At 32.7% G+C, this 12834-nt stretch overlaps 1 protein-coding gene and 1 long non-coding RNA gene across 2 annotated transcripts; both read left to right on the top strand.

Moving 5' to 3' along the window:
• Nucleotides 1-428: 428 nt before the first annotated feature.
• On the top strand, nucleotides 429-2680 carry LOC131944716 (uncharacterized). The gene is made up of 6 exons (XM_059305507.1): nucleotides 429-668; nucleotides 1008-1070; nucleotides 1653-1709; nucleotides 2190-2243; nucleotides 2359-2400; nucleotides 2632-2680. The coding sequence occupies exons 1-6, from the start codon at nucleotides 610-612 to the stop codon at nucleotides 2678-2680; spliced, it is 324 nt and encodes a 107-aa protein (XP_059161490.1). The 5' UTR covers nucleotides 429-609.
• Nucleotides 2681-3349: 669 nt separating this feature from the next.
• Nucleotides 3350-4405, top strand: LOC131944713 (uncharacterized). The gene is made up of 3 exons (XR_009387068.1): nucleotides 3350-3383; nucleotides 4062-4118; nucleotides 4349-4405. It is a non-coding gene; the product is annotated as an uncharacterized LOC131944713 (long non-coding RNA).
• The last annotated feature ends 8429 nt before the right edge of the window (nucleotides 4406-12834 follow it).

The raw sequence follows: 12834 nt of genomic DNA on the forward strand, positions 1-12834 counted from the left end.
AGTATATATGTTGTCAATTTCATTTAGAGCAAATTACTAAAAAGTGGAAAATAAAACAAATAAAACAATCTTTATAGTATTATAGCAATACATTTTTAAATGCACTAAAAATAAGAAAAGAAAATTAATTACCAGTAATTTGCTTTTTTAAAAGATAAAAGCATTAGTTGCTTATGAAATCTTCCAACACATTTTGCGATCAATGCATTTAAAAAAAGCAAATTAGTTTTATTATCTTATTTTCAGTGGATTTAAAAGCTTATTATTCTAAATTTTTAAAAAAAGTAAAGAATCCTCTTTAGACCTAGCGATCCATTTTGCAGATGAAGTAGAGTTCATATGATTCTTGACCTTGGCATATGAAGAGAAGGTGTAGTCAGCACTTTGTCCAGCCACGATTATTTTCCCTAACATGAGACAAGTACCCATCATAGCTGGGTGGACTCAGAGACATTCTACTGACTTTAACCCAGATTCTAACTCTGTTTTTTTTGTTAGCAGCCTAGGGCCCCACCGCTTAGGCCACACCATCCCATTTATTATTATAAAGCTGCTTTATACATTTGTTTTATTATAAATTATTGTTCTACTTTCCAGTGATTGCTCACCATGGATGGCAGCATTATTGATGGAGATGAACTCCCTCTTGTTGAAATATTTACTATAAGGTAAGGTTCATGTTCATTTCATTATATTAAAAACATTTATTCTCAAACAAGACCTTATTTTAGTAGTAGACCTATATTTAGTAGTAGATTTAGTTAGTAAATTTGTTCTATGACCACAGGTTACTATTCGATCTAAATAAAAGTTATTTTAGTATGTTTATATACTTGTATTTTGTTAAATTATTACTAGATCTAATAGCAATAATACAGTATCAATTTTTTTGGCTCTATTCTTATCATGAACCCTGCTTCTGACCATACCCAGGTCAGAGTATAAAGAAATGCCCCTCCGCCCCATGTCAAACTACACTCTACTAATCTTAAATAATTTAAATACAGCAATGAGAAAGAGAACAGACTTGACCCAAATCCTCAGTCTTTCAGAGCACCAGACCTAACAAGGTAAAACATTTGTTTAAAATGTGAAGGTGTATTAATATAATTCTTTTAAATTATTTTCACTCTCATTAAAGCTTTTATCTAGACCAGGGGTCTCCAAACTTTTCAGTCCGAGGGCCGCATTAACTATCAAATTTCAGTTCGGGGGCCAGTTTCTTCCAGGCATGTCTTTGATTTTTCTGGGCAAAGCTCTTCAGCCGTCACCAACAAACGATTTTTCCGTGGACAAAAAGATCGCAGCGGGCCGGATGAGAGGACTTCGAGGGCCGCATTGGGCCGTAGTTTGGAGACCCCTGATCTAGACCAGTGCTGTTTAAATTTTTTGCATGTATCCCACGTAGGCCTTTTTGTAAAAGTCACATTTACTATATAAAACAAAATATGTTAGTGAACCTAACTTGATGGGATTAAGTTATATTTAACAGGTTCAAGAATTTTATTATACCTCTTACTTACATCCAATAACAAATATTGTATGTAATTAATTTAAAATTTAGTTTTCTGCATTAAGAATAAAATTGCCCTGTGTTGACAAAATGTCTATAGAATTATTTGAAAATTTCGAATTGTTTATTTTGTTTTCAGTGTTAAGAAAGAAATCGACTCTGAAAGTGAGATGAACTGCGATCCTGACACCAATATGTGAGAATTTATGTTTGCTCATACAAACGTGTTTTAAATATATTTAGATCTGGCTAAAAAAGGTGATACAGATCACTGAGGCCCTTAAATATCGTTCATCATCATTTCCCGTTCGTGCCCAAGACACATAAAGTAGAGTTCATCTGCTTTAGAGACCTCGGCATATGAAGGGATAGTGTGTTCAGCACAATGCCCAGCTGTCTCTGTTTCCCTAATGTAAGTAAGGTATCCATCAGAGCTGGGTGGACTCAGGGATGTTCCACTGATTTGAACCCGGATTCAAACTCGAGACTCTTGGGTAGCAGTCTAGCTCTCTACCGTTAGGCCACGTTTCCCAATTAATTATCATTGCTCACATTTATACATAACATTGTTTTGACTTTTTTCTTAAGTATTTGAAGTAATCTAACATGTCATAAATCTTATATTTAAAGGGCTATAGAATTTTTGTTACTTTTCTTCTTGTATCTTTTGTTTTAGTGTTGATAATATTGCCACCAGCAGCGAGTTAGTCAATAAACCTGAGAATATAAGGTACATTGTTTTTCTTTTCAATTATGTAGATCTATATAATAGTGATATAAAGAGTCTACATTTAATTAGAAGTGTAAATATCATTGAAAAATTTTATTTTGTTAATTTTTTTTAGTGTTAAGAAAGAAATTGAATCAGAAAGTGACACTAACATGTGGTGAGAATATTTGTTTTACTTTTTAAAAACATCTTTTAAATAAATTTAGAGTTGCTTGATCTAGCTAAAAAAAAAAGAGACTTATAATTTATTCATAATGTTGTTTTTGCTTTTCTCTTGGATATTTTTGTTACTTTCCTTGGTGACTCAGATACTTTTGTTTCAGTATTGGTGAAAGTGTTGCCTCCTGCCAAGTGTTATTTATTTTAAAATTTAAAATTTTTATTTCAGTGTTAAGAAAGAAATTGACCCAGATAGTGACCCTGACATTATTTGGTGAGAATTTTTGTTGGCCCATTTAAAAAAAAACTTTTCTTTAAATTTAGAGCTGCTTGATCTGGCCAAAAAAAAAAAGAGAGATCACCTGAGGCTCCTGTTTATGGTTGCTTACATTTATTCATAATGTTTTTTTTTCTCTCTTGGGTATTTGTAGAAAGGTAACACGCCTCACATCTTATATTTATAAAGCTAAAGAATTTCTTTTAGTTTTCTCAGAGACACATACTTTTTGTTTCAGTATTGATGATAGTATTTCCACCTGCCACAATAAACCTGAGAAAATATGGTAAATTATTTTGCTTTTCTTGTCTTGAGATTTGTAAAATAAAAGGTTTCCGTTTAATTTGAAGTGTGAGTATAATTGTTTAAAAATTTTCTAATTTTTTTTCAGTGTGAAGAAAGAAGTTGACCCAGAAAGTGACACTGATGCAATTTGGTGAGAAATTTTGTTTGCCTATTTAAAAGCATTAAAATTTTTTTAGAGTTGCTAGAGTAAAACTGACTGAACATTGAGGTTCCTGTTAATGATTACTTACTTTAATTCTTAGTTTATTTTAAAGATTTTCTATTTGGTAATTATAGTAATTAACCATGTCTCAAAACCAATGTTGTTAGAAGGGTTAAAGTATCTTGATAGATCCATTAATTACACCCTACATTTTTTGTTACGGTAATGATGACATAGTTCCTACAGAGACAAATTGGTAAATATTTTGCTTAGATTCTAAAGTATATTTTGTAGATTTAAGATGGAAAATACCCTTATTAAAAAGTGTGAATAAAATCATTTTTAAAATTTCTCTTTGTTTATTTGAAGAAGCTCTAAGAAAAGGTCCCTATGATAAGAAATGTGTACTTATATATATATATATATATATATATATATATATATATATATATATATATATATATATATATATATATATATATATATATATATATATATATATATATATATATATATATATATATATATATATATATATATATATATATATATATATATATATATATATATATATATATATATATATATATATATATATATGTGTATCAGCATAATCAAAGGAATGTCCATAGACCCTGTAGTATTTTATGAGGGGAAAGAGAGTAGAATGTTCCAGCATTGTGGTCAGTGGGTGGAAATAGAGACTTTGGACCTGGTGGAACTGCCATGGAGGAGTTGGGGATCAGAAAAAAGATTAATTAGATGCGGCATTGCCTGTGTGATTTCTTCCTGACCGAAATTTTTGAATACTGTTTGAAAAACAGGTTTATGGTCTAGCAGTTATGGACATTTATTTTTACTTAATTTACAATGTTTTCAGTGAAAGAGCTCAAGCTAAAAAAAAATTATTATTATTTCAAATTTTTTTTTTCAGTGTTAAAAATGAAATTGACCCAGAACATTATATGAACTGTGATCCTGGCACCCATAGGTAAGAACTTGTTAAGAAAAAAAAGTGATAATTGAAGCTTCTTGTATTTATAATTGCTTACAATTTTCTTAATGCATTTTTTGCTTCTGTCATTGCTTTTGATGTCTACTCTACATATTTTTAAATAAACCCAAAAAATAATATAATCCATATTGATTCAATTTTTAAAAACAAAAACACCTGTTTATAGTTATTTAAAAATCACTAAATTGTTAACATTTTATTTTCAGTGTTAAGGAAGAAATTGGCCCAGAAAGTGAGATGAGCAGTGATCACGACACCATTAGGTGAGAATTTAATTTCTTTTTCATTTACATTTGCAAATTAAAAATAAAATTTCTTTTTTTTCATGTTAAGCAGAAATATGTTCTTCATAATCCCACCACATTAGTCAATAATTGTTATTGTGTCTTTATTTTAAATTATTATAAAACTTCATTTCAATTTTTTCAAAAACTCAAAAACACAATTTTATTATGTTCCAGAAGTACTGAGCAACCAAGTATTGAAGGTCTAAATCAACTTCTGGAGAGGTATAAAAGTATAGACTACTCTTCCTTAACTAATGGTCATATCCTGTGGCTTCTAAATGTTTATCACCAGTTCAGCAACAAGTACGCACTAATAGCTGAACTTTTACGATCAGAGGCGGAAAAACAGCCAAACTCTCCTTTAGTTAACATTACTACTTGTACAAATAATGTTAGGAAATGTGAAACAAAAATAAACAAGATGAAAAATGATCTTGAAGCATCTTGGCCAAGTGTTTTAGATTATATTCAAAGTAAATTCACAATCCCTCGACAAAGAAAACTGCCAACAATTAAATTTAAAGAATCAACTATAGCAGACAGCAATTCAGCTCCAGACTTGAGGCTTGATTGTGTCCAATGTGCTTCTCACAGAGTCTTGAATGTTAAAGTCTCTGCTGAGGCGGAGCTAGTGAGAAAAACAATCATAGAGTTGAGAAAACAGTGTGATGAAATCAAGAGTAAGTACCCGCCCAAGAGGGTCTGTGATAGATTCAAGAAACTTGAAGACCTCATCTCTGTCAAAGATGAGGAACTAAATGATTTGAAAAAGATGAACAATTGCCAAATGAAACAGATTTTTCAGCTTGAAATGTTTAAAGCAAAGCAAAAAATTAGAATAAAGTATTTGAAGAAGAAATTTTTAAAACTTAGTAAGGAACAAGTGGAGAAGAATGTTGGTAATAATAAGTAATTTTAGTTTATTGTTGTTGTGTGAAATTGACTTATCATTCAAAACATTGGTGATATGTAAAGTTTTTTTTTAAATTGTATGTGAAATTGACATAATGTGATTTAATTTTTTAAAAATATTAATTAAAAACCAACTTAAAAAAATAAAGTTAATATTTGTTTTACAAAATTTCAACATGTTGAGGTTTTTGTTTTAAGTAACGTTTAAACATGTGTAGGTACCCTTGTATTATATTTTTATATATATGTCACATCTGTATTTGAAATGCAACTGCGTTTTTTTTCTCTCTGGTTGTTTATTATGTTTTAAAATTGAATTAAAAAATATCTTTGACATCTGTTGTTATCTGATCTATATATATAATTCTCTTCTGGAATCAGTTAGAAAACAAGCTGTAAGCGCGCCTTTGCAGTCCCCTCTCTTCCTCTCTATCACTTTCACTACCACCCCCACCCCACCCCCACATGATCTGGTGAGCGGTGTTCACTCTGTTTACATTTTACAATCATAGAGAGGGGTTTGGTGACGGCTATTAGGGGCAGATAATTGAGTTTGAAACGATTTTAAACTTAGAGGAGGTAACTAAGAGGAGGCTGCTTTCACGTGGGGGGGGGGGGGGGGGGGGGTTAGTGTTTTTAAGCAAATATTTTCAATGGCAGCATTGGTACTGTCGAATTCACAAATTATAAATTACTGAAAAGTAGAAAAAAAACTAAATAGCGGCGTATAATACGCAGCGGGTCGGCTCGTTAAATAAAATGTTATAATGACGTTTCCAAAGTATTTAATTTTAAGGTTTTGAAAAAATACTTCCCTTTAATACAGTTCTATTTGCAAACATCTTATACCTCTATGACCTTTATATTTGAGGATGATGCAACATTCAAATTGAAATAGTTGTTGAAGAATCAGCAGCGTGATGTAAACTTTAAAGGGACATATTTTCTTTTTCTTCTTTTTCTAAACTATGAAGCTCCCAGCTACATATGAGTTTCTGTCTCATCTTTTTAATGATCTCAAAGATTTGTTTTTCTTAGTTTTACAACAATGGGAAAAAAAGGGTTAGATCCACGAGCTAAATAAGCACATCCTGATGGATAGTGTGGTCTTCAGTGCTTACTTCTTATATGTAGAGCTCAATTAAATGAGGTGCTGATATTTAATTTAAATAATTGTTACATGTAATTACTGGTTTTTAATTAAAATAATTGTTCTAAACTTGAAGTTGATGAAGTACTTGTATTTAATTAATATAATTTACAAGTAATATCGGATTTGAAAATTAATTGTATTCTTTAAAATGCGTCATAGAATTGTTGGGATACGCTACAAACTCTAGCCTTTAAACCAAGCTAAAGATTCTTTGGCCATTGGCTTAAGCTCTACCTCCTGACCATTTTAAAAAAAGTAACTCAGTAATTCTTTAATTTGTGTTTAAGCAAAGCTGTAAAGTTCCCCTTTCTAACCAAATGATCGATTGGGCTATAAGTTGAGTTGATATGTATCTTGACCTTGGCATATGAAAGAATGGTGTGGTCAACACTATGCCCCGCCGCCTTTCCTTAATGTGATTCATTTACCCTTCAGAGCTGGGTGGACTCAGGGATGGCCTACAGTCCCTAGATCCGAACTCAAAACCTTCAGGTTAGCAGCCAAATGCTCTACCATTCGACCACACCATCCTTGTAGCTCTATTTCTTTGAAAATTGACTTATTTAGAGTTCATCGGTTTAAATGACCTCTGCATAAATGGATAGTTTTCCTAGTCAGGTACCAATTAGAGCTGGATGGACTTAGGCTCCAACATGTGTGCTCTACCATCTGACCATGACATCCCATAATTCTGAGGGGTACACACATAAAATGAGTCAAATGTGGATTCCAAATTTAACAAAATCAACATTTAAATGACGTAAGCCAAAGTACAGTATAAATAAAATTTTATTATTTTTAAGTGTACATAATTAAATCATATTTTTAAGTGAATCATCTAATATTTGAAATCTTTCATGTTTGCATTCAACATGTGAGGAAATAAAATTTATAACTGAGTCATTGATTGGTGAAAACAGCCAAGAAGCCTGAGCTTTAAAGACTGTAGACTTCCAGCGCTATTCCTGTGATTGTATCAGGATCCATTCTTAAAATGTGTCCCATCCATGAGATATTGAAGTTGTTTGAAAAAAAAGGGGCACATTTTAATAATGAATGCACATGACATCATATAAGAATTGCGCTTAACTGGACTCCTCAAGGAAAAAGAAAACAGGGAAGGCCAGGGGAGATGTGGAGGCGCAAAGCAGAAAGCAACTGACAAAGGCAAGATTATCTTGGGGGACTGCCAAGAAAATTGCCAGAGACCAGAAAAAGTGGAAAGAGCTTTCTGGGGTGGCTCCGTGTGTCTTGGGCATAACAGGGAAAAGATGATGATGAAACACCACTCCAGAGTTTAAAAAATTTAAAAAAAAAGATAATCGAATTAACTCAGTTTTTTTTTTTTTGCTTTGAAAAATAGGCCTACATATTTGTTGCTATTAAATTACATTAATTATTGGTAGAAATTTATTTTAAACAAAAAGTACACAGTAAAAAGCTATTTAAAAAACTCATTCAAACTATAATAGATTGACGAGGAAGCCACATTGGTTGTTAACAGTCTTTATTATGTACAGACGCCATGTTGCGAAAAGAGAGGAAGAACACAAGGGACATCACTCAAGATAACAATATTATAAATATAACTAATACAGAAGAGTGAGTTCCCTTGACCTCACAATTATTTCAATCTATTACATCCCTTTACCCTTAGAACACAATAACACATCTCTCAATAGAACAATTGATAGTATCCTGAAATCACCAATTATATTGTAACATGAACACTATGGTAGATTACATCCTTACAAACAATGCACAATATGCTACAACATAATCAAAATACAAAACAATAATGTCAAAGTCCTTTTGACCTTTAGAATCATAGGTCTAACTTATTTGGGACCTTGATTGTCCTGCTTGACCTTCTCAGTGGCTTTTGATTTGGTGACTCAATATTCTGACCATCTGGATTCTCTATCTCAGGAGGTCTAGGATTTAAATCATTAACTCCAGAATTTACATTTTCTGACTCCAGACAACTTGGTTCACTCATATCAACAGAACTTGGTTGTGGAACAAACTGAGTTGGTGTGAACTGTTCAGATTTGGTGGGATTGGCAGATTCACACTTATTATCTGCACAAGTTATTTTTAACTTTATAAGGCACAGGTCCTGTACATTGAACAATTTGACCTGGTATCCATTTTTCCCTTCTCCCATAGTTTCTTAGATACACATTCTCATTAACACCAAATTCTCTTTCAATGCATGAGTTGTCATGATTTAATGGAACTATTTTTGAATTGGCATCTGAAAGTATTATGCTATTATTCAGATCCTTAATTGACATAGATTTCATTGATTGATCAATTTTCTCAGGTAATCTGATAGTGCTTTCCTGGTAACCAAAAATACTGTTTACAAGTAATATCCTGGACCATATCACTTTGCAACTGTCATTTAGTATTTGAAGTGGGTGTATTAAATGGCAAAAATCTTTTTTTTTTCTTTCCTTTTGATGTTACCCTTTTAGTTTCTGTAAGTGCTAATGATGTTAGCAAAGTTGTTTGATGATCACATTCCTTCTTACTAATGTATTCTCTTTAAAACATTTGAAATTGCCATATCACCACAATCATTTATTAAGTTACAAATACTTTGTTTAGGTAACTGACTGATAATGGACTGTATCTTCTCCATCTTTTATATTATCTTCACAAAGGTTTTTATTTCCTATTTAATATGGCTTTAAGTCATCATTCATAGACTCTTCAGGCCAACCATTCTTACAGTACTCATATACTTTTATTAAGCACTCATCTTTTTGTGTTTCTCTCTTAATATCATTCACATTTATATTGGAGTTATCCATGATAATGAAGAGAACAAATACATCTTCTGGTACATAGCTCAGGCTTTGGTTTTTTAAAGGTAATCTACTAAGACTATCTGCACTATTCTCAGATCCAGGTTTGTATTTCAATTCATAATTGTATGCAGTTAGTGTGATAGCCCATCTTTGAATCCTTGGTGAGGCATGCTCAGGTAGGGTTTTGTTTTCTCCAAATAAACCCAGCAATGGTTTATGATCTGTAAAGATGGTGAACTTCCTACCAAACAGAAACTTATGAAATTTCTTAACACCAAAAATGATGCCTAAGCCTTCCCTATCTAACTGAGAATTATTTTTCTCAGCCTGGTTCAAAGATCTACTGGCAAAAGCAATGGGTCTGTCACCCTTCTCATCCATGTGGGACAAGACTGCTCCTACACCATCTGGTGAAGCATCACATGTCAATACAAGTCTTTTCCCTGGGTCATAGTGAGTTAGTAAGGTGTCAGCAGACAAAGCCTCTTTTGCTGTATTAAAAGCAGTATCTTGTTGTTTACCCCAGTGCCAAGTTGCATTTTTCTGTAGCAGCTTGTACAGTGGTGATAGTTTACCAGACAGATTCCCTATGAACTTTGCATAGTAATTTATCAAGCCCAAAAAAGCTCTTAGTTGTTGGGTATTTTCAGGTTTGGGTGCTTCTTTAATGGCTTTTGTTTTCTCAGGTTGAGGTCTGATGCCTTGTTTGCTTAATATATAACCAAGAAAACTAATTTCTGTCAGCATGAATTGACATTTATCTTTGTTTATCTTTAAACCTTTTTTACCAACAATTTTCAATACTTTATCAAGTGTTTTAAGATGTTCAGTGTCATTCTTACCAGTTATGTACACATTGTCAAAGTACACACAAACATTTGGAATGTCCTTAAAAATACTGTCCATGACAGCTTGGAAAATTCCAGGGCTAGATGATATGCCAAAACATAGTCTTTCATATTGGTAGAGTCCTTTATGTGTGTTTATTGTCGTATAGACTTTTGAATCTGGATGCAGTTCTAGTTGAGTGTAAGCATGACTAAAGTCTAATTCAGTGAATTTGTCTCCTCCTGCCAAATTCAAAGAAATTTCCTCAATGTTAGGTATAGGGTACCTATTTAGCTCTATTTGCTTATTCAGTGTAGTTTTATAATCTCCACAAATTCTTATAGAACCATCCTTCTTTAACACTGGCACAATGGGTGTCGCCCAATCGGAATAGTCTACCTTCTTTATAATGCCATTAGATTCCAATCTACTTAGCTCATTTTCAATTTTATTCCTCATTGCATAAGGTGGAACTCTAGCTTTGCAGTATCTTGGATTTGTGTCTTTAATGCTTATCTTCACTGTTCTATCATTTAGTAAACCTGAATTGCCAAAAACACTTTTATTTTCAGATATTACTTTATCTATTGAAGTAAGACTAGATTCTTTTACATTCTTCAATGAACAAATACTCTCCCAATTTAACTTAAGATCACTTAACCAGTTCCTACCTAGTAATGGCGGTCCATTTCCTTCAACCACAAGAAGAGGAAGTTTAACACTTTGACCATTATAACTTACATGAACCATACACTCTCCTATTACCGGAACATTGTCACCAGTGTATGTTGTTAGACACTTGTGACATGGCTGTAGAGGCACTGATTCTCCTTTGACAGCGTCAAAATCTTTCTTTGTTATGACTGTTAGAGATGCTCCAGTGTCAAGTTGGAAGCTGATGCTCTTACCGTTGATATTAACTTGTACATTGATGGGAGCATGACTTATTGATTTAACAGAGAACAGGTTGAAATCCGGCTGCAAATCAATTTGAGCATTTTCACAGGTAGAGTGGTTCATTGGTTGGGTTAGGTAGTCTTGGTGAGAGTTAACATAGTGCTGCCTTTGGTTGCGGTACTGTCTTGACTGGCTAGATTTAGCAACAGACGAAGACTTTGCAAAGCAGGCCTTGGCAATGTGACCTTGCTTACTGCACTTATAACAAGTTGCTAACTTGAACTTGCACCGATGAGATGCATGGGGACCTTTGCATCGATGACATTTTTGATAATTATTACTAGATTTAGATCTAGGATTTGAACGAGCAGGCTGTTTAGCATAAGTTGGAATGCTCTGATGGGGTTGATGTTTATTGACTAACCTGCTGTTTACTGCATGGATCTCTGAAGGTGCTAAAGATCTCGCCGCATCTGATGACTGCTGGAATGAAATTGCAAGTTGTATTGCTTTTTCTAATTTTAGATCTGACTCGAGCAGCAACTTTCTTTGAATATCAGGGCTGTTTACACCTGTCACAAACTTTTCACATAATCTGTCAGACAGCGTGTCTCCGAATTCACAAAATTCACTTAAATGACGTAAAGCAGCAACATATTCTGATATTGACTCGTTTGGTTGACGAGTCCTACTGTCAAATCTAGCTCTACATAAAAACTTTGATGGGGTAGGCGCATGGTGGTCTGTTAGCAATTTGCTCAGCTCGTTAAAGCTCTTGGTAGTTAGACTGGCTGGTGCGCATAAGTCTTTTAGTAGCCTAAATTGTTGAGGCCCTATGACTGTTAACAAAACAGCTCTCTTTTTGGCTTCTATCGTCACGTCGTTAGCTTCTAGGTAAAAGCTTAACCTCTCTAGGTAATCTTGAATGATTTCATCATTCGCATCAAATTCTTTTATTTGGCCATACAGCGCCATAATTCTAGAAATAATTAGCTAATAAGCTCTAGCAAACCTCTTTTTTGCGTAAGTAGGTGCTCTTTCTAGTAGATGTTTATCCTTCGTCGCCAGTTATAATAGATTGACGAGGAAGCCACATTGGTTGTTAACAGTCTTTATTATGTACAGACGCCATGTTGCGAAAAGAGAGGAAGAACACAAGGGACATCACTTAAGATAACAATATTATAAATATAACTAATACAGAAGAGTGAGTTCCCTTGACCTCACAATTATTTCAATCTATTACACAAACATCTTACATATACAAACTTCATTTGTTTAATTCAAAATAAAAATTTTTTATATTTAGTAATGTAAATAAAATTACATTAAATTATGGGAAAAAAACAACTGGTAATATTGATTATCATGATTAAAATATTTTTTTCTTATAATTAATTTTAACAGAATAGAAAAAACTGACCAACCCCTCCATGTTTTCATCTATTTATCTTCCCATTCATAGCTAATTATTAATTTAAAAATTCTGTTTTTAGATTATAAATATATATTTTAAGCCTGGATTTATATACATATAAATTATGCACAAAAACCCACTGTGAATAACCAAAATATGGGAAGTGATATCCCCTTAGGGAAGTTTTGTGGATATAAAATTGTGATTCTATATCTATTTTTGTTTACATTTTACCCAAAAATATTTTGAGAGGGTTACTATAAAAAAAATGCCATCTACAGAAAATAAAAAGCCTGGCCTTCCAAAAAGATTTCTCTGTGAACATTCTGATAAAGTTTTAATTTGAATTTCTGCTAACCTTGTTGAAATTTCACAATCTAAA

This window comes from Physella acuta, unplaced genomic scaffold (genome assembly GCF_028476545.2).
Source record: "Physella acuta isolate Inbredline_101_S28 unplaced genomic scaffold, ASM2847654v3 ptg000505l, whole genome shotgun sequence".
NCBI lineage: Eukaryota > Metazoa > Mollusca > Gastropoda > Physidae > Physella > Physella acuta.